General features: G+C 40.1%; 1 protein-coding gene across 3 annotated transcripts in view; it reads right to left on the bottom strand.

Annotated features, from left to right (window-relative positions):
* The window catches only part of fbn1 (fibrillin 1), a 75,859-nt gene that overhangs the window by 16,809 nt on the left and 33,263 nt on the right, over positions 1-25,787 (bottom strand). For all 3 annotated transcript variants that reach the window (XM_088640848.1, XM_088640846.1, XM_088640847.1), the window contains exons 22-48: positions 25,062-25,199; positions 24,922-24,972; positions 24,360-24,485; positions 23,792-24,019; positions 23,201-23,326; positions 22,844-22,972; positions 21,711-21,836; positions 20,947-21,072; positions 20,281-20,403; positions 19,247-19,372; positions 18,864-18,989; positions 12,076-12,198; positions 11,481-11,603; positions 10,712-10,837; positions 10,421-10,543; positions 8,876-8,998; positions 8,245-8,412; positions 7,013-7,081; positions 6,355-6,480; positions 5,469-5,591; positions 4,745-4,903; positions 4,591-4,662; positions 3,496-3,621; positions 2,629-2,751; positions 1,696-1,821; positions 1,416-1,532; positions 627-752 (exon numbers count right to left, since the gene is read on the bottom strand). In XM_088640848.1, the coding sequence (XP_088496974.1) occupies positions 627-752; positions 1,416-1,532; positions 1,696-1,821; positions 2,629-2,751; positions 3,496-3,621; positions 4,591-4,662; positions 4,745-4,903; positions 5,469-5,591; positions 6,355-6,480; positions 7,013-7,081; positions 8,245-8,412; positions 8,876-8,998; positions 10,421-10,543; positions 10,712-10,837; positions 11,481-11,603; positions 12,076-12,198; positions 18,864-18,989; positions 19,247-19,372; positions 20,281-20,403; positions 20,947-21,072; positions 21,711-21,836; positions 22,844-22,972; positions 23,201-23,326; positions 23,792-24,019; positions 24,360-24,485; positions 24,922-24,972; positions 25,062-25,199 (3,378 nt within the window). The remainder of the gene's footprint in view (positions 1-626; positions 753-1,415; positions 1,533-1,695; positions 1,822-2,628; positions 2,752-3,495; positions 3,622-4,590; positions 4,663-4,744; positions 4,904-5,468; positions 5,592-6,354; positions 6,481-7,012; positions 7,082-8,244; positions 8,413-8,875; positions 8,999-10,420; positions 10,544-10,711; positions 10,838-11,480; positions 11,604-12,075; positions 12,199-18,863; positions 18,990-19,246; positions 19,373-20,280; positions 20,404-20,946; positions 21,073-21,710; positions 21,837-22,843; positions 22,973-23,200; positions 23,327-23,791; positions 24,020-24,359; positions 24,486-24,921; positions 24,973-25,061; positions 25,200-25,787) is intronic.

Genomic DNA, 25,787 nt, shown 5'->3' with positions numbered 1-25,787 from the left:
ACAAACAGTACAGCACTGCAGAGGTTATGCAAACCAGGAATTGGGGTTTTTGTTGGATCTAGAATCCACCCAAAGAAACAGAGGAGCTTTCACATACTAATATAACTATAGAATAAGACTTCAGAGAGCATAGTGTGTGAATTAGCACTTGCTAAAACCAAGGTCTTCATAATACCCTTTGGTATAGGGAAACACCTGAACAAGTTATTCACATTAGTACAGTATATTCACATCCAATCATACACTGTTTAAAATAGATTCCGAGGCAGAGCCATTATCACAAAAGCTGTGATTCTCCTGTATATTTCTTCTGCTGACTTCACAGTTTTATATGGTATTGCTTCTAAATAGTTGTACAGGAAATAGAAAGCATCATATCACCGAAATCTAAGCTCAAATTGACAATAATGAATTACTTTCTGCGTTTTTAGCACATGTAAATTAAATGCTGTAAGCAAATGAAATGTTATAAAACCCTTTGCTTTTTTTCATAGGAAACAAAAATAATCCTGTGGGTGACTTTTAGCCCTGAATTTACGAACAGATTTTTCCTTTGAAGAAATAACATACTCAAACTCTACGATTAATATTGTGATAGTGATGGAGAAGATCTCCTTTCTCATTACCTATACAAATCCTGCGGTCGGCTGTGAGCTCATAGCCATCACGACACACACACTGGAATGATCCTATGGTGTTAATACAGTTGCCATTCCTGCAGAGGCCCCTCTGAGTTGAGCACTCGTCCGTATCTGAAAGAGAAACGAACATGAGGTTCATATACTTCTACTTTAAGAGAGAAGGCCTTTCAGCACACTGTGCTTGCATGGTTGCTCAGTCCTCATTGATCCAAGGATTTCATTCAGAAGTTCTTTGAGGATCTTCAGGGATTTTATCTTCAACAACAGGATTCGGCAATTCATGCCAGATACCCACTACCATTTGTATAAAGAACAGCCTCCTGTTCTCAGCTCTAAACACACTTCTTCATAATGTCCACTTGCATCCTTCACTGGGAGTTTAATTCCTGAACATAAAGTAATCCATTGGGTTCACTCTGTTAGTGTGTTGCAGGATTTAGAGTACTTGTACCAGAAATCCCACTGTAACTGCCTCAGTGCAAGACTGACAATGTTTATACTTTGTCTTTTAGAGAACAAATAGATACAGCTTGCCTTTTAGGAAAATACATACAAATTGGGTGCACTTTACAATATTTAGAGACATTCATTTTAGTCTTCAAGAGCCTTTTCCTTCGAAAACAAAATAAACTGGAGAGGCCACATTTAGTCAATCTGAAATATTAAATAAAATTCTTTAAATGGCTTAAGGTCAGTATAATGTTAAAAATCAGAGAAGGAACAATTCAGACACCTTTGTGTTTAGTTCCCACGATTCCGCAGGCACATACTCACCAATACAGTCATTATTGTGAGAGAGCTGGAACCCGGGATAACACAGGCAGTTGTAGGAGCCAACTGTGTTTTTACAGGTGCCATTTCCACACGGCTGCCTCTCGCACTCGTCAACATCTGCAACAAACAACAACGCTCTTATCAGAGCCTTCTGCTCTCAGGCCAACCTGCAACGTATACGTCTTCTTTCATAAAATGTCCCCAAGTTGATTTTATTTCGTTACACACAAACTGTATTAGAGACCACTGCAATGGGTGTGTACAAAGCTACATCACCTACCTATACACATGGATGCATCTGCAGTTGGCTTGAATCCATTCTGACAGATGCAGCGATAGCTTCCCACTGTGTCAATACATTGCCCATGGCTACAGATATTGGGAATCTCAGCACATTCGTTGCGATCTGTTGAATTATGAAAAAAAGATCAACCTGCATATACCGCCTTTGTTTATGCACTTGTTTTGCATGAACTTTCACACAGTTACAGTTGAGGTTTGTTCATTGTTCAGACAATATTCTCTTTAGGCTTGCTTTCAAAGTCTTATCAGCCTGTGTCATAAACTATACTTGCTTCTTATATTGGCTCCCTTCTTGATTGTATTTTCCATGCATATAAAAGAAGGAAGAATAACAGGAACCAAACATGCCTCATTAAACTGAAACCGTTTTCTCCATTGTCCCAGGCCAGTGTTGACCCTTTCCTGTGAAAATGTAGTGGTGTTTTTATAAGGGTACTGAAACAAAAGACTTGCAGTCTAAATAACTGACTACACAGAAATGTTTATTAAAGACCAAGCAATGTGCCTTTAGGTTTCAAAAATTTTCCACTCATTTTCTCTCTCATTTCATACAGACCTGAAAAGAAATTTTAATAAAGTGTTTTCTGTTTTTTTACTGAATATCTTCTGGCATAATAAACTTTATCTCTGGCTTGCTACTGTATGCACCATACTCTGACCTCCAAAAGGTGTAATGACATCACACTAACCTCGAAAAGACATCACAATGAGCTCAAAATGACATCACATTGACCTGTAAACGACTTTCAAACTGACATCACAATGACATCACATTCACAGTAAACACAACCTTTTTGACCTTCAAACACCATCAAGTCATTCATATTTATGCACAGATCTCATGAAGCTTTTAAGTCTAATGGGATGATGCAGGCCAACAAGGTTTTTCTGTTTTGTGGTGAAGACTCACCGAGACACTGGCCAGTGGGCGTGAATCGGTAGCCTGGTTTGCATTCGCAGCGGTAGCTCCCAGGCAGGTTCAGACACTCAGCGTTTCGTTGACAAACGGGTCCGTTCTGGCATTCATCAATGTCTGCAGTCATTACAGCAAAAAAGCATGCAATCTAATATCGCTTTTAAATCAGCACTGTTAAAAATAACTGCCACTGGTCTGGTGGGCAAAAAAGCCATGATTATAGCTGGCAAGTCCAGAATTCTCTTCAGTTTTCAAGGAGATAATCATAAATGTCTGACTCAAGAACAGAGCAAAATAACATATTTTTAAAACACTGATGCATGTGGTAGCATGATCAATGACTTGACATTTACAGTATATTCATGAAAAACCATTTAAATTATTTGTATTTCAGCCAAAATAAAAGCCAAGTTATTTTTTCAGTTCCTGACTATTGCTTTTACATATTAGAGTTCAGAATGTACACAATGTCATTTTCTGGTGGGATGGGAATAATAGTACATTTAAAAAATTGAAATGATACTACAGAACATGAAGAAAACAGATTTATCTCCATATTCTTGTACCAAGATGAATTTTCACCTGAGCTTGTATGAATGTTTTTAGTATTACGAATTAAGATGAGCGAAACATCAGACTTCCATTTTCAAAGTTTTGGAAACTGCTTTTACTTAGAAATGGTTTTTAATAACAGTAAGTTTAATTAGTGTGGTGGCCGCAAATAAAACATAAAAACTTTCAAAAGATGTCATATCTTTTTTAAGAAGAAACAGAGACAGGAAACTAAAATTGAATTTCACATCTTTTACCAGTTTGCAGGAAACACAGTGACAGAGGATCTCATGCAGAGAGCTGCCTCACCTTCGCAGATCAACAGCTTGTCGTTGTACACAAAGCCCATGGGACACTCACACCTGAAGCTGCCAATCATATTAATACACACTCCATTCTCACAGACTCCCGGGATGTCTCTGCATTCATCGATGTCTGTTGAAAAGCAAAGAACTCTTGGATTCTGGCTTTTAGCAAGGAACAGGAAATCAGCGTCACATTTAACTTTCTTTTTAAATGTATTTTTGAAGAGTTAAAGGCCTCACTCTCTGTAAGTACCACAGTTTCAAAGCTTTATGTAAATACTTTAGCTTGTGATTTTACAAGCAGATGTGAAATTTATATATTTTTTTCCTTTTCATTAGTCTTAAATGCAAGGATTAACAAATAAAAGCAGCAGTAAAAGTATATGAGTTGAATGACGTAACATTTTGTACAATTTTATGTTTCAGTCTATCAATAAAGCTGCTTATTCTGTAAAGGGTCATGCCACCATGAAGCTTATCTTGGAAGAGTTTAAGATTAAGGTAGGACTACACCCTGGACAGGACGTCAGTCCATCACAGGGTACAAGGCAGGATACCCCCTAATAGGATGCCAGTCCATGCACACTTACGGACTTCTGAGACACCAATTAACCTAGCCAGCATATCTCTGGGAGGCAAGATGAAACCAGAGTACTTAGAGAAGTCCAACACAGATCCAATGAGAACATGCCAACTCCACACAGAAAAAAAGACATGGGTCGGAATCGAATCCAGACCCAAGAGCTGTGAAGCGGCAATACTAACTGCTATGCCAAGAGCTACTGCTAATATGCTCATGTATTATATACTTCATTAATTCATTTATTTTAAATATTCTAAACCCAGCATGGGAAAATCCAGTCCTGAGGCCAGGAGTCTACAGGTTTTACAGATACTTTTCAGTAACACCTGATTAAGACTTAAACAAACAGGTTTGACTTCTTCTTCATTTACATTGGTCAATTAAGTCCAATCAATGAGCAGAGGACCCTGTGGCCTCTGAGAGTCAAAGATGTAAATCCCAGCTCTACCCCCTTCTGCAGCACCTGTTCAGGTAGGAAAGGCAAGAATAACAAACTGGGTGTGACAGGCATCTCACCAATAGGTTTTCCACTAATGATATCAATGATGTATCCTGGTCTTTCGCTTCCACACAGGATGGCAAACTCATCTAGGAATGAATTAAGGAACAGATCATTAAAGCAGGAACCTCAAGTCAGAAATGTGTGCTGAAGTGCTGTGCTGGTACTCACTGGTGCTGGGTATGGGACACTGCTCGCACGGCTTATTCCAGGCCCGGCCAATATTGTAGGAGCAGCAGCACATCTTCTTGGTCATGTTGAAAGCCAGCTCTCCATCACAGGTTCCATTGTCAGAATAAAAGTTCCTGTAGCACAGACTCCGCCTCATATCTGCAGTTCAAAAAACACACAAAATACAACTGTCCATATTCCAATAACATGTGATTCTGCTTCACAATTTCAAACACACTACCTAAGAAGAAATACAGAGGGGAGGTGGGGGGAAAAGTGGATTTTATCTGTTTTTTTTTCAGAGTTGCAAAACTGAACAGAGCATACGAGGCACTGTCTGCCAAACCTCCAGCATGTTGAACAGGACTCAGTCACACACAAATATACTATTGGAAGTGATGGAGTAATGGAGGAATGCAGATGCTTTGCACACTGGGCTAATGATTCAGCTCAGGTCAGCCACACTCAATCTGTCTGTCTCTGCCTTATGACTGCTCACTACCCACAATGAGAAATCTGTATGGTATTTTGCTTTAAAATCTCCTACGTTGCACTAACTTTGAATGACATAACCTTGTCATGGTCTGCTATGGTTTTTAATACGTTTGCCGGGAAAGTAGTGGCTTTCCTGTGCTATTACAGGGCCTTTCTGTGTCTTCAGAAAAGTGACCCATGATAAAAGATAGCAAACTACAGTATATACAGTATATATACACAAACCTACCCATGCAGTTGTTACCACCATTGACCTGCATGTAGTCTGGGGGACATATACAGGTGTAATTCCCTACTGTGTTATAACACTGTCCCGGGCCACAGATACCAGGCCTCTCACATTCGTTAACATCTGGAAATGGAAAAAGACATTTCAAGATAAGCGTCTTTCAAACGATTGTGATGCAAACACGTCAGTCACAGATGCAAAACTGGAGGTGTACTGTATAAAGCAAATTATTTAACCTTATACTCTTTCACGTTTTTGTCTGAAACCTGAAACACAATGAATGAAATATGAGAAAATGTAATCTACTCCTTTTGCATTGATTAGCTAGAAGTTAATCCCACAGGAGCTACAGTATTTTAGAACTGTTGTGAAGCTGTCACATAGTCCATTAATGACAGCAGAGAAGGACCCACAATACTCACAGTTTCCCAGGTTCTGAAAAGCTTTGGAACTGGCAGTAAGCAGGAGTGGGGTTTTACAGTGCGTTGTAATACAGAGGAACAGCTGTACTCTCAAGGAGATGAAACCCATAAACCATTAACCAGCAGCACTAATAACATTTGTCTCCTGACTTCAAAAGATTGTGTGATGTGCACAGCATGCCAGAGAATGCAGCTCTGCTGCAAGGACAAGACAGAGAGAGCCCCTAGGAGGGCCCTGTGTTTCCAGCGTTGTATTAAAAGTAAGGGTGAAGACTCACAGCAATAACTTGTGCACGTCAGCACTAAGAACCCAAGCCTACAGTGAGGTTTTTTTGATGTGATGGATGCTAAAGAAAAATTTTTTGCTAGTTCCAAATTAAGCACTACAGAAAAGTATAATAAAAACACCCTTTCACACACAGTGATTCAGTAAACAAGCCAAATGTTCAAGTCCTTTTCCATACCTTCACAGATTCTTGTCTCCTCATTTAGCTCGAAGCCCCTTGGACACTCACAATGAAAGCTACCAAATGTGTTAATACAATTTCCTCCTTGGCAAAGACCTGGTAGCTCCTGACATTCATTGATATCTGCCAGAGGCAATAAAAGAAGGGTGAAAAACTTTGTAATAAAAATTTGTGTCATTTGTAATAATACTTCGCTGCAGCTCTGTGCTGGCCCTGGGGAGGCTCCAAACACAAGGTTCTTGCATTATAATAATATAATCATGCATTATACTAATAATATGTACAACAAAACCTATAATGATTATTTCATATTGAAGTAATTTAGAAGTAACAAAGACAAATGTAAAAGCAATTTCAAATATGTGAGGAAATATTTTTCAGAACTCCACTTGATATCCCAGGTTAAGATAAATTCTAACATTTACAGTGAGAAATCATTTAAAGTATTAACTCCCAAATTCTATGACATGTAGATTCACAAATGCAATATTTATTAAAATAATTAAACTACGGCTACAAAAATCCTACAAAGAATCCTTATTATTCATATACTGCATACATACACTATACAAATATTATATATTCAGATATACACTGTACAGTACATACATATTATACTACTGCAATTGCAGTAACATTATGTGTCAGACCTTACCTTCCAAAATAACTGTGATGGGATTAGGTCGGAATCCTTCTCCTCCTGGGCACAAGGTCTTATACTCAGCTAGAATGAAAAAAAATATCTATCACATTCCCAGAGCAGCTTTGGTGGCTTCAACTGATGTAAAAGTTTTGCTTTGTGTCCTCTAGCATTCTTTGAATTTGTATAGATGTACTTTCATCCCAAGGGATCCGAAAGATTTTTGCATACAGGAGGGAATCTATTCCCTCCACCACTGAAGTGCACCTGGGGGACATGTGAGTGTCATTCTCCCCCAGCAGCCCCTCTGGTTTAACGTACAGTGTTTCCAGTCACCACAATGGGTGCACTGGAGTGGAAATTCTGGACCAGAGAGAAGAGTGCCACCTACTGGCCCAGCAAAACACTCAGACAAGCAAACTGGTCTCCCATCCTAGTTATACAGCTCCTTAAACATCCATCATTCATTAGGATTTAACAGCTGATTTGACATCATTCTAAAACAAAACCTTTTGGGTCACTGAACCACAATGCGATTAGTGCAAAGGGCATCAGAAAGACAAATACAAAACCTCTGAACTCTTAACAAGACAAATGTGTCTGATTAGCACTAAGAACACACATCCTTTTCTGGAAGAATTAAATGAGGTATATTTTCCAGATCAAAACCAAAGGCTCCTCCACAGGAACCCTTGCGAAGGTCTAAAATCCATCCATTTTCTAATCCAGGGTCACTGGGGAGCCGGAGCCTATCCCGGCAAGCAAAAGCGCAAGGTGGGGTCCACTCTGGACGGGGCACACACACACTAAAACCAGGGCCAGTTTTCCTAGAAACAAATAACCTAGAAGTATGTGTTTGGACTGTGGGAGGAACCAGAGCACCTGGAGGAAAACCACATGATCACAGGGAGAACATGACAACTCTAACACAAATAGCACCCCAGGTCCAGATTTTAACCCAGAGCCCCAGTGCTTGCTGCAGGGCAACAATGCTAACTACTGCGCCACCATGCCCCCCCAGTGAAAGCTTACCACAGTACATTCGTGTACAGCATGTTTGCAGCTCTCCAGTGCTTTTACCATGCTTGGATCAGTTACTTTACCTGAATTTTCTATGGCTCCCCAACGATTTGTATCTCATTGCCCTTCACCATGCAGTTGTCCTTGTGTTCTCTCAGGTGTACCACTGCTCATGAAGTATTTTCCCCGCTGTCCCCCAGTGAAACGACGGAGTGTATTACACTTACAGGAGTTGATGGCAGGACAGGCCTCACAGGGGTTGCCCCAGGCTCGGCCCAGGGAGCAGCAGCAGGAGGCCTTGGAGACGCCCACGCCGATCTCATTGGAACACTCCAGGCTCAAAGACGCATCTCCACGGGCCCGCACATCCAGGTAGCAATTGCCAGAACGCGTGTCTAGCAGAGGCAATAAAATTACCATGCTTAAGCCAATGTGGATTTAAAGGAGTCAGGTTACGTTCCAGTTCCATAGTATGCATACAAAAGACTATACAGTCCTTAAGTGGGTAAGTTCCTGATGTACCGGGTTTAATATTTAGTTATAAATTACAGCTCATGTTTTGTTGACTTTGGTCGACTGTTAATTCATTCTGTATGTTGTTTTGTGCCAACATTTAATAACAAGAACGCACAGCAAGAAGAAAGTAAGAACTCCTATAAAACTCTCATGGAAAAATTATACTTTTGTAGTGATTTCAGGAAAGGAGGACTTGGTCTGTATGTTTTGTTTGCTTTACAAAAAATCTGGATCTCTGTGTTAAAATGAAATTTAAATTCCCTTTACAATCTGATCTTCTGGGACTCTCAGGGCACTGCAATGTCACGGAACATGCAGTAAATAGGTGCTGAAAGGTCTTACCAACACAGCCGACACGGGTCGGGTTGAGCTCAAAATCTGGAGGACAGTTGCAGACGTAGCTACCAGGAGTGTTCACACAAATTCCACTGATGCAAGTGGTTGGGTCAGCACACTCGTTGATATCTGGAGAACACAGACATGTGACACATACTGTATGAGAAAGAACACATCCTTTAAAACCCTGTGACGCTTTCTCCGAGATCTGCAGGAGAGGGAGGGTCCCCATCAATGGTAAGTCTTTGTGCTGGACTGCAGCGACTAGCGTCACTGATGGGAGCAGTGACTAATTCAGAATGACAACATATCCAGGGTGGGGAAGCACAGTAACCATGATGAGGTCATTTTTTCCAGCAAGGGTCTTGTAAGGCAAAGACAGGCGATTGGAGGGATGGCTGTCATCTCCAGAGAAAGAGCTCTCGCAGAGACACAACCTGTCTGCTCACTTCAAGGAAAAAGGTCCAGATAAGCCGTGCTTTGCTTAGTAAGAAACATACAGGTGTAATGAAGACGTTCAAGTAGCTAGCTGTGTCAGCATTTGTAGGCTGCAAAGGAACAAGTAAAGGTTTATTCCATGATGAAAAGAGAAGAAAAGAAACGCAACGTTTAGACTGTGGAGCCCCCTCCACCTGAAGGGACACCTGAAAAAGGCTCCATAGCCATAATGTTGTGTTTCTTTTCTTCTCTTTTCAACATGGAATAAACCTGTACTTGTTCCCATACAGGTGTAATCTTCTTCATTGCCCATAGTGTCTAATCTTAGTAAAACCACACCAGTCCACGCACTGCCAATCCACACATTTTTATTTCAGCTGAGTCAATAACATGGTTTGCTTTGAGTTATATTATAAGAAAAGAAGCTTGGGGTAAGAGCACAGGGTCAGCCATTTATACGATGCCCCTGGAGCAATTGGGGCCCAACAGAGTAGGATTTCTCTGCCGGCCACGGGATACGAACGGATTACCTTATAGCCACAGGCAGATCCTCAGCCACAGAGCCAATGTGAAAGAAACATTGTAGATGGCAGATTCATATGTGGCCCATTCTAATATGATATGCGCTGGAAAGAGGATGTGACGGGCCTTCTGAGTCACTCATTCTGTGTTTAGGCCAGGTCATGTCACCAGCTGGCTGGGATTCCCTGAGTCTCTGTGAGCAACTGCCTCAGTGCTGGATAGGATTATATGGGTGGGGGTCTTCGCTGTGATGCAGCGCCCCCTGTGGCCACACGGATGCTCATAAGCCTGCAGTGCTGTCAATGAGGGATGTGCCTCTCTCTCCTCTCAATGGTGCTGAACCTGCTGTACAGGGCTGTAACACCTGTGAGATGGTGGGTTGGCTGGAGGAGACTGACTGCATTTCCTTATTCTCCCCTGTGTGTGGTTGCGGGTCACATAGGTAATGATTGTAAATTAACATAAGAAACACACAACTGGCAGTTCCAACTAACGTCCATGCTAGCTTATGTCACGCAGTTCTTCAAGACAGCTGAAGCCACAGAAACATAATTTGTTTCTGTCTGATCAAAGGTATTTATTTTTTCTTACCTGTACAGTTTCCTCCGCTTCTGTCTAGCTCATACCCAGTGTGACACTCACATCGGAAGAGGCCTGGGATATTCCGGCACCTCCCATTGACACAGATGTCAGGGAATGAACACTCATCAATATCTGTTGAAAGACAAGGAATGCTTCACTGTGCAAAATGATTCTGCAAGAGTTGGATGATATGACTAATAGGTACTGGTACTGCTGTGACTGGAATATTAATTGTGATACTGCCATAAATATTTAGAGCCACTGCAAAGCTAGAAACAGTAAGGTAAACAAGTTAGTTACCTTCACAGGCTTTCCCATCCAAAGTGGGTATGAACCCCATGTCGCACTCACAGCGATATCCACCAGGAACATTCAGGCAATGTCCATTCTCACACAGGTTTACATTTTCTGCACACTCGTCGCTGTCTGTAACAAGACAAAATTGCATTTAAAATAACCTCTAGCATTTAGTTACACAATCAACATCCATTTCGCAATGATAGCATGGCTAATGTTACCACGGCAGCAGGACCCATCTCTACTCACTGGTCAATCGGTGTTGGTTGCCATGGTTACATGAACAGACAGGAAGCCTAGACCACCTGTGCAAAATTTACTACCACTCCTATCACAGGTGGGCTATTTGAGGTCTATTCTGGCAGTGCACTGGGCTCTGTCACAGAGTTTAATCAAAGCCTCTTGCTGTGACCCTTCTTCATCTTGACCTCTTCTCCTGGAATAGCCGCTTGGTACTGTGCAGTGTGATCCTCAGTTTTGAACCTGCTACCTTGTTCTGGCACTACGACTCTGACTGTGTTTTGCCTGTTTTTCATTGCCTGCTCAGCTGCTCATTTCACCCTACACTTGGGTTCTTCCCTTGAACCTCGGACCACTGCTTATATCCACGAGCAGCAGCCATTGCAATTTGGCTTTCAGCGCTGAGGTTTATGATGCATTAATTTACTTATCTAATGACATATTACTTTGTTAAATCATCTGATTTCACTGAACAGGTGAAATGAGTGAACAGGTGCTGTCAGGGTGTCATTACTGGGCTCGCAGTTGTCACCTGTACAAAAGAAGCCATCTCCAGAGAAGCCCTCCTTGCAGATGCACCGGTAGGACCCCATGGTGTTCTTGCAATCCGCATGGCTGCTGCACATGTGGGTTCCATTGGAGCACTCATCCAAATCTGCATCACACAACAGCCTCCAATTACTGTACATTACAACACCGGCGAAAGGAAATAGAGGCAGATGGATGGCCATACCAATATCAGAAGAACATACGTAAGAAGGATTCATTTTAATTAGGAGGCTATTCAGCCCATCTTGGTTATTTTATATCTAGTAGCCAAGCAGTATAAATGTTTCATCACTTCTGAAAGTGTCCTGGACTCCCACTATAACCTTGTATTTAAACGTGCCTTTTATTTTCAGTTTCCAATTACACCCCTTTTTAAATCTATTGTCTACATTGTTTTTATTGTTGTGACCTATTTATAAATGATGTGTGTGTGCATGTGCTATAATTTAAGAATGAAACTCCCATCTAAATTTGTGCAAAAGTCTTGATCATCCTAAAACAGGGAGGTCCTGCACTCAGAAAGACTTGAGTATTTTCTTGAATCTAAGTAGATGGAATTGTTTCTGGTCTATACTCACCTTTGCATTTGATTCCATTTCCTATCCAGCCAGGACTGCAGCTACATTTAAAGCTGCCTGCTGTGTTTGTACAGGTGGCGTGCCTGTCACAGTTATGAGCTCCAATCTCACATTCATTTATATCTGAAAGAGAACATTTCCAGAAATATGAACATAAGAGTGACAGCATTCAGCTGTGGGGAAGATGGTCCAGCTGTTTCCAGAACTGCTCAGACATTCTATGGAACAGACACATTCCAGACATGCAAAAGGCCAAAACTGTCAGACGGAAGCTTGGTTAAAAGACAGAAAAAAGAGAAATTATTTCAACTTGTATCCTTCATTTACAGCAATTAGTCTCCTTTATCTCCCTTAAAATAAAGTTCTTAATATTGTTGTTTTTTAAACTCAATTTACAAGTAACGGTAACTTTACTGCACATCATATGTCTTCACTAAAACCGTTCTGTGGTATTAGGACTTTGCAGAACTTACTTGTTGTTGTTTTAGTTTCAGAAATTAAATCAACAAACAGATTATGACTAAATTGATAACTGATGGCAGCTTAAGCATAGTGGAAATGTTTTCACATTGTTGTTGCTTTGAGAAGCTGTAAGTTTTTTTCTGTACATGTGCTCAGCAGGTACTGTCACCACACTAGAAACTTTGATAAAGATTCAGACAAAAATGGCCAGCCCTATAACATCATCATAACAAATGCCTCGGCACTGAACTAATTTCAAGATGTGATGTTTCACTGGGCAAGCCTTCAAGAATGCTTGCCATTAGAGTATTTATGAGAGCTAAGCTAATCCTCTAGGTATGTAACAAATGCAGTTTAAACCGTGATATACATATTTGAAATATAGGGGGTATTTCCTAAGCTCATGATAAAATGCTGCGTTTCTGTGGCAAACTGCAACATGTTTACGTTTTTCTAACGTTGACCTGATCAGAACTATAGCTCGGATGTCAAGAAGTCAAATCATGACCCAAGTCATGTGCTCACGTGTTGCTTTATTTTTTGGAAAAAACAAATGTGCTTGTTTCCTGACTTCCCTTCTTGCAACTCAAAATCAGGTTTACAACAGCTTTACCAGCTGCAGGGCAGAGAAAGACAAAGTACTGTGTGTTGCGCAGAAAGTAATGGGAATTAAATCGTTAGCTGTTCCACAAAGGATCACACAAAACAGTCAAAGCTTCATCCTAAATAAGTTCAGGTACTGTGTATAGGCAGAAGGCTGGGAAAGCAAAGCTGGTATTTTGCTTTTTCTTGGTTCCTAGAACAAACTGCTTAAATCTTTAACAGTTGGCCAACCCTGAATTCCATACAGCTACTGTGAAATAAAACAGATCTCAATAAATGTGTGCCTTTAAAAACTGCAGCCCATATTGAACTTTTTTCTTCTTTATTAGATGTTCCTCTCCCAGCAAGACAAATTGTATTATATTTTATAGTGAACCTTGAGGAGTAGTTTTCAGAAAGCATACGCAAACTAGTATTTTACATTCAATAGCCCACTTTGAAAGATCTTAGTTTGAACTATGGTAAGCTTTTTCCACCATTGTTTTTAAATTAGAAAATCATTCATACAACCCACAAAGTATACAACGATTCTTATCAAACACAATATCGAGCACAGAGCCAAGTTTAAAAAAATTACAAACTCTGAGTATACAGCATAGAATAGCAGGAAGCCATAAATTCTGCCACGCCAAGATTACAATTCCCCAACATGTCCTTAATTAATAATTTCAACAGTGTTGTTGTGTGTTTTATTGTATTTTCATTGTTTTGTTCCAATAATAAGAAAACTAGTGGCCAGGATCTGCATGTGAGACATTTTAGCTCTCCCCTTAAATATTAATGCAGAGGCTCGAAGATACTCTTAACGCCCACTTTTCATCTTTGGGAAAAGATTAAAGAAGTGTTCCACCAGCAAAAAAGTGATGGAGGAAACTACTTTTTTATCCTACAAAATAGCCTGAGAGTGTCTTTTAATATGAGGAATTAAGAAATGAGCATGCTATCTTATTATAGGATGGCTTTCAGAGGCACTCAGTATGATTACATACTTCCTACTAACCTTTGAAGCCAAAACAAAAACAACACGAAAACAACTTTGAGATGCCAATGGTTCAGATGGTGGTTTTACAAACCACCAGGAAACATGCAAATTAAAAAGGAGCTATTATGGTCACACACTGTTGAAGCCTTGTAATAATCATCAGACCTGAAGTGCTGAAAGACAACATGACACACTACAAATGAAGGTGCGTGTATCTAAATGGAGACGAACAGGCATGACTTAAGATGTTCTAGAAAATTCCATGATTGAGAACATTCTTCCTTTTGCCAGTGGACGTCCCCAGTGAACTACAAAGAGGGCTCTATGTGAATGACTTAATGTACACAGCGCCACTCCTAACCTTGTAAACCTTTCTGTTGCACAACATTGTTTCCACCCTGTCTTTATGTGTTCAGTAATGTGAAATAATCCTCTGCAGGCAAGAAAAAAACAGCATCTGAATGCATTTTAGTCGCAAAGGAAGCTATTATGAATCTTTTGGATGGTTTATGGGGTGGTGTGGTGGTGCAGTGGTTAGTGGCCCTAGGTTCAATTCCTGACCTGGGGTGCTATCTGAGTGGAGTTTGTATGTACTGTACTCCCTGTGTTTCTCTGGGTTTCCTCTGGGTGCTTTGGTTTCCTCCCGCAGTCCAAACACATACTGGTTTCTGGGAAAATTGGCCCTGGTGTGAGTGGGTGTGTTTGTGCCTGTGACGAACTGGAGTCGAGTCCAGTGTGTATCTTGCCTCATGCCCTTTGCTCAGTGCTTGCCAGGATAGGCTCCAGTTCCCCTGCAAATCCTGAATGGGATGAAGCAGTTAGAAAATGCATGGATGGATTGTTTAATTATCTGTTTTGTCTTCTCCCTTACACATAAGAAAAGTGTTCTGATCCTTTAAATACTGCAAGAATCCCAAGCAAAGAAAGAAAAATGATATAAACAAAATAAACTCATGCCTTTAGCAATAATTATAAAAACAGCCAAAAATGATGGAGAGCTGATTAGATCAATAGGACCACTAGAGAAGTTAAAGGTTTTTCTCAGAACAAGATTTTGGATAATTTCATGGCATGAAACATTTACATGTAAAATACACCATTTAGAATTTCAGTCAACCTATCATTAATCAAAAAATCTTCTCACAGAGCAGATTCCTGACCTACAACTTTATTGATGGTTTCCTTGGGCAAGAAGACCCGAATGGATCACTATCTTGAGACCAAAAGGCAAAAGCAGAACAAATTTCATCAATGCGGAAAATTTCCTGTCCACATCATTACAACCAAAGCAGTTTTTTTATTTAAATTGCTGCAATGCAAATCCTTACCACAGTCACTGGTTCTCTGTTGTGGCTTCCTGTTTAATATAACAAATGAAAATAATATTGAATTCACAGTTACGTGGTTTTGTTTCATTCCTGCGGTGAGGATAAAGGCTCTTTATTTCCTTGAATATGCATATCCAATGACTGATCACAGGCAGCTGCACAAGCACTATATATATATATGTGTGTGTGTGTGTTTTACTGCACAATGCTAAGAATTAGTGAAGTGAACCCTCTCTTTATTTGCTTTGTAAACATTGCAGTTTGTCCCAAAGAAATAAACTATGAAAGAGATGGAAATGGGGTTTAGGAGGCGTATAAACCCACGCTTCAAATCCCAGTAGAGAAAATCATGCAGAAACAAACGTAAAAAAAATGCTATGATAAATAATACACATGATTCCAAGACAACCACTGAGATCTTTTACTAGTCTGTGATGCTGAGAATGAGGCAATCCAAGAGATGCATGAAGGACTTGTGATTAATATTCCACTGTGTCCAAAGGCTGGGTAATGCACACAGCGACTGTAAAATCAGCCATTTCATTCCAAGATAAACGTGACGACGAGAGTGAAAAACAACAGCAAGGGCCATTGTTATTAAGCTCAGGAGGAAGGCTTGCCTTGCTGGGCTCTGCACTGTTCCAGGGCTGGAGTCTACAATACTCACAAAGGGCATGATGGTTACGGCACTTATGAGGCATGTTTTATCGATCTCCTGCCAGCAGTTCAGGATGTGTGTGGTGTGGTAGAATGATGGAGGACAGCAGATGAATTAGGGTGGTAAGAAGACTTGAACTTTCATATCTCTCATCAAGGGGGTTTTCACAACTTCCCCACAGAAATATTCCTAGCTAAGCTGTAAACGAAACCACTGCTCCATGATGTTCATGTCAGATCCTTTAATTGGACCCAGTGCAGGATCTTATGGGAAAGACGCATGTTGGAGAGATTCAGTGGTTTGCAAGGGTCACAGAAGCTTTTGAATGTCTAATGTCAAATATCCTGTAGTTGTTGTTTTTTGCACTCTTCATCAGAAATTAGAATTCATAAGTTTTGAGTGAGTAAACTCTAATATGCTGGGTTTGAACAAAGTGCACTTATTCTACTCGTCTTGTCCCCAGCAAGACGGTTTTTAAAAACAAGGAAAATTCTAAACATCTGTGTGGGATAGGAATGTGTACAGAGATGCAGTAGGGGGGGAGGGAGATGCAAAAGGCTGATTCTAAAAACTGTTTCATGATTTGGAATGATTTGTTTATTTATAAAACTGGAAACAATTGGTGATGACAGGAGAGCTGAGCAATGCAGACTGAACCTCAATAAAACCCAGAAGAGATCGTTCTGGCTGTTCTCATGATCCCAAACACGCTTCCATAACAGACGTTCTTTAACCTTTTAAAAGTACTGTTACTTAAACAATCCATTTCACATACATTACAAGCCTGAAATTCGAAGGGCTTTCCCTGTGTAAACCATGGCCCCAATAACTAAACCACCAAAACTGTTTTTACAAACATTTTTATGTTACCAAAATGACATCATACAATACACCACAAGCTTCTCATATCCCTTTAGCATCTGACAGTTCACATCTGTCTGTAGCCTATAAAACATACATTATAATCTATAGGAAAACATCTGTAAGATGTGAAAAGACTAACAAGCATGATGAGTGATTAAATGACTGTACAAGAATCTGTACACGCCCAGCTGTATCTTGAAACAGCTGGCCTTATTTCCTTGGCTTCTTGTATTTGTCGTCAAAACCTGTGGTCATCACCTATTAGGGCTAATTAAGACAGAATGTCCTTTATTTTCTTGTGATTTCTTGCTTCATCAATTAACACATTTTGCTGTTTTGAAGTGAACATTTCAAACTCTTACTGCTTTACTGATCACTTATGAGTATGAGTACGAGACTTCAATTATGAGCACTGCCATGTACAGTCTTTTGTAAACATTAAAATATTTCAAACTCGATTCATGCTGAACTCCAGTTCATGAAAGGATAATAATTCAGACACTTCTTAGCCTTCTGATGTAGAAGATGATGGTGTTAATGGTCACCAATATGTAAACAGAAAACAAGTAATCACAATCTGCATTAAAATACACCTTGAAAAGGTTTTTGGCGCCTAACGATCAGTGTCATATGGACTTTTTGGCAACCCCCTCAATGCTGTTGGCTTAAGGACAAGTAATGTAAAATACACAACATTTCAGAAAGCTCTAACCTCGTTCTTTGACAGCTATATTTTACTCTTTTGCAGATTCCTCTGTCCTTTTATAAACTCTGTTATCTCAAAAAGGAAATGTCTATTACACAAGCCTAACATTTCAATGAAGTCAGATGAGGCTCATCCAGAATTCCAACTTAGGTCTTCAGTAAGTCAACCAAGAAATTCAGATCATAGTTTTTTAGTCTTGACACATTCTGCAAGTTCTGTTTCTTCACAGTGGCAAGTGCCTTTTGTCTCACCGCAAACAAACTTTGCTACAGTGTATTTTAATCCCGGTATATGTCAATTCATAGAAATGATCCAGGACAACACAGCAGAAATGAACAGCTCACCGGAGTGTAACACACTCTTATAACCCCTGACAGGCCTCTGACACAGATGAAGGTTTAATTATTTTTAATAGCAAATCAAAAGGACTCTAAACTTGTAAAACCAATTCTAGATATTGAGGAACCACTGCCTCATTGATCAGGGAAAACAAGTGTTCAAATTAAATTAAGAAACGGCCGGTTTTCATTCACAGCTCGCAGTAAACATTCTCAAATGACCATCTGAAGTTTTGACTTGCATTCTACCATAAATGTGGTCCATTATGTCAAACTTCTGCCTCCTCAGCTCAGATGCTGTGTACATACCACAAAACCTTCAAGATCTTGAAGAGGTTCTTGAAATTCAAAATGTGTACAATAGAGCTGCTAACTGATTAAGTGAAGCTGTAATTATTACAAGATGACTCTCCATGAGTCATCACTCTTGCCAATATTTCAAAACATCCTGCTCATCTACCAATACAGACTCCTTTGACAGAAACTCAAAACAGCTACACCACTGTTTGTTTTTTGTAGGAGAACAAGCAATCATAACTTCTTGATTTTTACATGTGACATCCAAATGACTAAGTCATTCAAACAACTATATTGTTGTACTTATTTAGAACTAGTGTTTTGTTGGAATCCTATGGTCTATCCTTGCATATGGTTAGGCAATACATGCAAAACATCATTCATGTCCATATGATTGCTTGAATTACTAGTTAAAAAAGTCTGCTGATTTTTCTGTTGTTATTTCTCACAGACCTAGTTAGCATTGCACTTTTGTCCAACAGTGAAAAGAGCCCGAAGAGCAGGGTTTATAAATTGCTGGAATGTTTCAGGGCTATTTGCAAAGCCTTACCTGTACAGCCAGTAGTTCCTTTCCTCACTGAATACCCCATATCACAGTGGCAGATGAAAGATCCCTTTGTGTTCTCACAGTTCCCACTCAGGCAGATATTTGGATTCAGTTCACACTCATCGACATCTTTAAAGCAAGAGAGAAAATATTTGTAAGTCTAAAAAAAAAACTATTTATTCAGCCTTAAAAAGGAACCTTTCACTTTAACACCACATGTTAGATTCTGGTGAAAATCTGACCACATTTCATCAGACTCATCTCTGGGTCTGTGGAATTTCTATTATTCTTCAATTTCTATTATTGTGATGCACAAAAAATATTTCACCTTTTCCATTTTGTCCTAACCACAGACACTCAATAAGAAGCAATGTAAGGCAAAGTACCTAGGCATGTCTTCATATCCTCAGAGGACATAAACCCATCGTAGCACAGACACTGGTATTCGCCAGGGATGTTTGTGCACTGACCACCATCACAGATGTCTGGATTGTCTTCACACTCGTCAATATCTGCAGGGGATGGAGGAAACAGGTCAAGAATACATGAGCACCTTATACTGGAAAGCTCTCTATAAGGGTTTAGTCTCTCAGTGCTTTGCCAAGGAATTTTGAGAGATTAAATCTTCATTGAATAGGCGGGTAGTAAAGACATCTGTGACAATGAAGTGGTGTTTCTCTCTCAGTGGAGTCCGAATCTGGCCTCCCACCCTCCCCAGAGAGATACGGTATCAGCCATCTCTGTCAAGGGTAACAAAAGTCATACCTATTTTGAAGGGGAATCGGAGGAATCTTATCACTCATTGCATTTTAATCATGCCCGGAAATTTTTCAAAAGCTCTTATTAAAGTCCAGGAATTCTTTTCTTTTGGCCTTTAGCATCCACTAGTGTAACCACTGTATTTCTTCATAGGACTCTGCTCATCTAGGCTGGCATGAGTGCACAGCTTCTCCTCTGTCATAAACTCCTGCAGCAGTGATCCTATTCTGGACAGAAACTAAAAGAAAGACCTCACGCTAGTTATGGAAGGTTTATTTATTCATGCTGGGTATGTGAGGGCGGTGGCACTGCTCGACTGACCTCCTGGCAAGGCTGTTTGTCAGTGGACATGAGGAGGAAGTCAGGAAGGCATTGTTAGAGCCTTCCTCTCAAAGGATTCGTAAAGGGAAAAAAAGCTCTACAAGCCTGTGCATGAAGACTGACGCCTTTGTTCAAATTATATCCTCTTTTATCCCCTTCCGGCTTATAATTTACCATATCTGTATGGAGCACCACAGGATTCTTATGGAGAAAACTCAAAATAGGCTGACAGATTAATTAAGCCTCTATGGCAAGAGAAAGGGATCTGTCAGACTGGGAACACTTTAGCTCATCCTAAAGTCCGATGTGTTTGTCACCCAGAATATCATTCAGGTGGCACCTGTGCAGCTCCTCTGATCCGGCATCAGGGCGTAGCCAGTCCTGCAGCTGCACTCGTAGCTGCCTTCTGAGTTCGTGCAGTACGTTTCACACTGCCCATTCTGGATGGTACACTCGTCGATATCTGAAGGAGCAAAGACGGACTATAAACCTTAAGACAAAGACTGAAGAGGTCCAAAACTGCACCGCTTAGTGGTGTATAATAAGGTGTGTCAATGCAATACAAGGGCTCACAATCATTAAAAACAGGACACCTTGTTTAGGCATTATTTAGTTAAAATGCAATTAAACATGTTAATTCAGACTCCTGTGTAAGCTATATATGACATAAATAATACTCACCTCCACAGGTGAAGCATTATTCAGTTAAAATGTAATGAAACATGTCAATTCAGACTCCTGTGTACGCTATATATGACCTAACTAATACTCACCTCCACACGTGTAGCATACATTTTACATACTGCAAACAAGCAAAGACAGTGAAGTCCTTCCTACAACAGATTAAATACCAGGAAAGGTTCAACACACAGCTCTCGCATTGTTTACTGCAGTTTGACTGGTTTGCAGTTATTTAAATAGTATGCACACCTACAGTAATTAATGCACTTCAGTATGGTAGCCATCTAAATGTTTGCAGCTGAAGTGTGTAATTGTGTTTCCTTACCAACACATGACAGCTTGTCCTCTGTAGATTTGTATCCTGTGTTACAGGTGCACTGGTAGTGCCCAATCATATTCACACAACGTCCATTCTTGCAAAGCTTATCACTTAATTCACACTCATTAATATCTGTAAAGCAAAGCAAGATAAATTAAATTACACTTTTAATTTACATTTTCAATACCTAGTTGGCTACTTAATCAAAAGATACCATAAAGGGGCAGGTTGCAAATTTCTCCTTAATTTAACACCACTTCTACCACTAAACACTAGTGCAGTTCTAGTGCAGCCTGAAATGTTTATGTACATATAATGTATACAAAATAGAATGAGATATATACAGAGTAAATATATATGTACTCTAGCCAGTCTAGTATACAGTACATCCTACACTATACCAGGTATACTGTACATCTAAATGTCTGTGTATAGATGATATACCAGAGCCAGAAAATATATTGTTTAAGCCATCTGTACAATGGCATCCATCTGCAGGACTTTTCACTAACCATGTATTTATTTTTAGTGTGGGAGCTGCATGGCAGAAACCTTAACTTTATATGGGTGGAAATGAGTGGTTCCCCGAGGTTCCAGGAGTAGAGCTGCAGAATCCGAGCTGTCTGTCCAGTGAAAGCAGGCAGACTCTTTTTACAGTCAGCAGTGAGCTGGGCCAGCCCGCAGAAGGCCGGCTTTTCCATCACAGTTACCCAGCTTTTCCAGCTCTGAGGGCAACTCCCCCCCCCATCACCACTACCACCATCTCTCACCTAAGCAAGCGGAGCCATCGGATGCCACCTCATGGCCTTCGGGACACACACACCGGAAACTTCCCTCCGTGTTCAGACATTCGCCACCCCGGCACAGCAGCGGATTCCTCTCGCACTCATCGATGTCTGGGCAAGAAAAACATTTTCTCAGTGGTGAGATCTAAAATAAATTGCAAACAAAACCTCCAGGGGGCACAGAAATGATTGTTTCTTTAATGGGAAGGAATACTGGCACCAGAAGCAGAAGGGCTCTGCCACTGTAGCTGGGAATACAACCGTGTATTTTAAGCACACACTGCTGTGTTTCCCATAAAGCCTATCCAACATGCTACACAGCCCTTTGAAAGGAAATTGCCTTAACAGCCATCCAAGCTGAGTCCCCATATGAGCAAAACCTAATATTCTTCAAAAGGAAACTCCATAATCCATATGGGTAATTTTTCACTCATAAAAATGACTATAGCAAGCAGACAGTAATGATTAAAACAAGACAACACACACTACTCTTATTATAACAACTTCTTATGGGATGATGTAGCATTGAGAACAGATTAGTAAACTGTTCTCAGCAGAAATGGACAAAAAGTTCTTATCCACGAGTCTCTCTGAAGCCTGTCTCTTGTCAGTAACCTTGTAAGTTTTGAATCTGCTGCTTAGAAAAAAGTTGCACAGAATAAGTAATTCAGCTAACATACTAACAATCATTTTGTAGCTGAACAGTTTAAAAAAACACAATCACTTCTCATCAAAGCATGCAAAATGTGTCCAATCCACATTTAGGGATATGTGTGCTATCTGAAGCAAATTACGATTTTATCTTTTTGTTCGACAAAAGTCTCTGAATGCTAATGACAATACACACAGTAATATTAATCAAAACCTTCTTCTTTGAAGGGTCTTTATTTAACTAGTTCTGACATTTACCCATCTGTTCCTACTGTATTCAGTACCCCCATCTACTGTCTCCTCTCATTGTGTATTTTTACTGTGCATATTTTTTATTGTTGTTGTTGTTTTGTAAAGTGCTTTTAGAAGCCATCTTTAAAGGTGCTATATAAAATATTTAAATAATTAATACGTTTATTATTAGAATTAAGCAATGCCTGAGCTATGTCTGTGCATGTGCACCTTACCCATGCAGTTTTTCATCATCATGAAGCCACTCTCGTAACCTTCAAAGCATTCACACTCAAAGTCCCCCTGAGTGTTGACACAGGTCCCTTGTCCACAGAGATCAGGAGATATGCGGCACTCATCGATATCTGTAATCGGAACACATACAGTCAACCCTTGAACACAAACATTCACAGGAAAACATTGAACGTTTAGCTTAGCTTAGTGCTGAAATCAGATCTAAAGCAAATCTTTTTAAAAAACACTAAACAAGAAAAAAGAAAGGGGTCTGGATTTCATTAGAAAGTTATTACCATTCAGGAATTGCTTTGCATGCCTTTGCATAATTATATTTACAATTATAAATGGTGACTCACCAGTGCAGTTCCTCTCCTCTGAGTCAAGGGCAAAGCCACTATCGCACTTGCATCTGAAACTGCCAAAAGTGTTTCGGCATTTTCCATTGGTGCATAGGCTGTGAATCATTTTGCACTCGTTGATGTCTGTATAAGAGAAGATGGGAGAGAAACAGAAAAGTTGGAAGGTTCCAAATTAAAATTCATGTTTCAAATATGTTACTTCCATGATGTTTTCTTAGATGTCAAGACCAGCGGGCGCTTACTGGAATACACAGCAACCCAATTCCCACACCACAGGATTCCTTCATGCTACAGTCAACAATTCAATTAATTCAATACTGGCATCAGATTTTCTATTACAAGAAGCCCTGTTTTTCCACTATGGGAAAAACCACACGTAACAATTAGGCAGATTTCCCAAAGTTTGGAAATCAGGCACTACAAGAGTCAGGGAAATGGAAACTATATAATTCAAAACTTGAACGAACAGCAACCTGCTGGAAGTGTGTGTCACTAGAGAAACAAGACTTGGCTATAAAGCTGCACTGTTGGGCTATTTTTTGCTCGACAGGAGGATGAGGCCTTTACAGCAATAGCCTCTGGCATTACCTTTGAGTAAAGGTTTTCCGTTGATGAAGTCACCCCTGTGAGAAAAGCCTGGGCCTCTGGGACAGAGCTGGGTGTACTCAGGAGTGCCTTTCTCTGGACACTCATCGCACTCCGGGCCCCAGGCAGCCCCGACCGAGCAACAGCAGGCATCGACGCGGTGTTTCCCCGGAATCGGAGAGACACACCGCTCATCCTCGTGCGTTAGATAACAGAATTCTGTGCGCAGGTCTGTGGGAATTAACAGGCACCGCTCCGTCAAGGATATGCTTCACTACAAGGCACCACCATGATTTTAAACAGATGTCTTCTGCTGAGCGAGGTCTCCTGCACTGTCACTTTCACTGATATCTCACCATCAGCCATATTGCTTTAATAAACCTTTACCCCTACTACAGTGCAGTAACACCTGTTAGGTACTGTCTTTTTAGATGAATCTATGGCAATAACAGGTTTTTTTGCAATTAAAGACTTAAAAACATTTACAGTACGTACGCCAAATGACTGTCAGTGCTATGAGTTTCATCATGATCATTTTGTTACTTTTAATGTGAAGGAGAAGACTACGTACCAATGCAGGTTCTACCAGTGGCATCCACAGTCTTTCCACTGGGGCACTGGCAAATAAAAGATCCCACTGTATTTACACACTTCCCGTTGATGCAAACCCCAGGAAACACTTCACACTCATTCACATCTATTGCCGGAAAAGACAATTAACAATATACCCTAAAACCTATTTCTAATAAAGCGTTAGCACAAGGCAGTTTTGTTCAACAGTGATATCAGACAGAGCTCCTACAAATTCAATTCACTATTAACTATTACTACTATAAACAATTAATGAAGCTCTTTAAAGAAAAAGAAGCAAAAATGCAGCATATAGTAAAGCAATTGATTGAATAAAGAAACAGATATTCTTTGCTGCTCTGGAATAACTACATGTAGCAAGATAAACATTAAAGAAAAACATTTCCATTACATGATGTCATTGGCCATATAATTACAAAATTAAGGAAATTTCAAAGCGAAAAACCACAAAAGCTGTCTTTCAATAACGCTGAAAGCAATATGGGTATCTCAAGATAAGGCAGTGATGCTAAGCTCCTTCGCAAGTTCAGGGAAAGTCTTACCTTCACAAGTCGTCCCTCTAACTCGTGCAAAGCCTTTAGAACAAACTGTATCTGAAACAAAAGCACAAGAGTTTCCATGTTTCAAATGGAAAGCATTCTCTCAAAGAATAGGGGTCATGACTCCTGGCAGATGGCCTTACCTGGTACACACTTTGTACATGGGCTTCCCCAGGCAACACCCAGTGTAGCGCAGCAGTGGGACTTGAGTGTTGCTCCATTGATATTAATTTCACATCTATCATTAATAATTGTCAGCCAGCAATTTCCTGTTCCTGTTTCTGTAATCCAGAGAGAAATAAATGATGGCTTTTGTTACTCAGTGAAGGATTCCTCTATATTTTATTGAGATCTTTTGCAGCTTATTTCATTTTGATCAGATAAAATCAATTATTAAATTATTCACCACTGTCACCTGTTCAGAGCATAGGTCTTGATGTTGACCTAGACTCTATCATTAGTCAGCTGTGACCTGGACTCCCTACATAGCAGTGCACAATACTGGTACATTCAAGCAGAAGGCTCTGTTACTGCAAGACTGGAGTTAGCCATCTTGAATGCATTTAGAGAAGTGCATTTCAGACAGTGCTTAAAGAATTACAAAAGCTATTTATGAAGGATTTCCTAAATAATTAAGGTGCATATCTGACAGAAGCAGTGCAGTAATTAAAATGCTTAGATATAACAAGATACATTAAAATAAAATTACAGTAAACTCTGAGTTTAACAGACTTAGGATTTAACAGACGAAATCTGCTGAAGGGGAATTTGTCTGCGAAGTCAGAAATACCAGACTTTCCTTGCAATAACAGGGAAATCTATAAATAACATAGCAAGGTAAAAACACATACTACATAGGTTTAAAATTC

The sequence above is a fragment of the Lepisosteus platostomus genome, chromosome 7 (genome assembly GCF_059453375.1).
Source record: "Lepisosteus platostomus isolate fLepPlt1 chromosome 7, fLepPlt1.hap1, whole genome shotgun sequence".
In the NCBI taxonomy this organism is placed as follows: Eukaryota; Metazoa; Chordata; class Actinopteri; order Semionotiformes; family Lepisosteidae; genus Lepisosteus; species Lepisosteus platostomus.
This window is presented reverse-complemented; position numbering and strand designations above follow the sequence as displayed.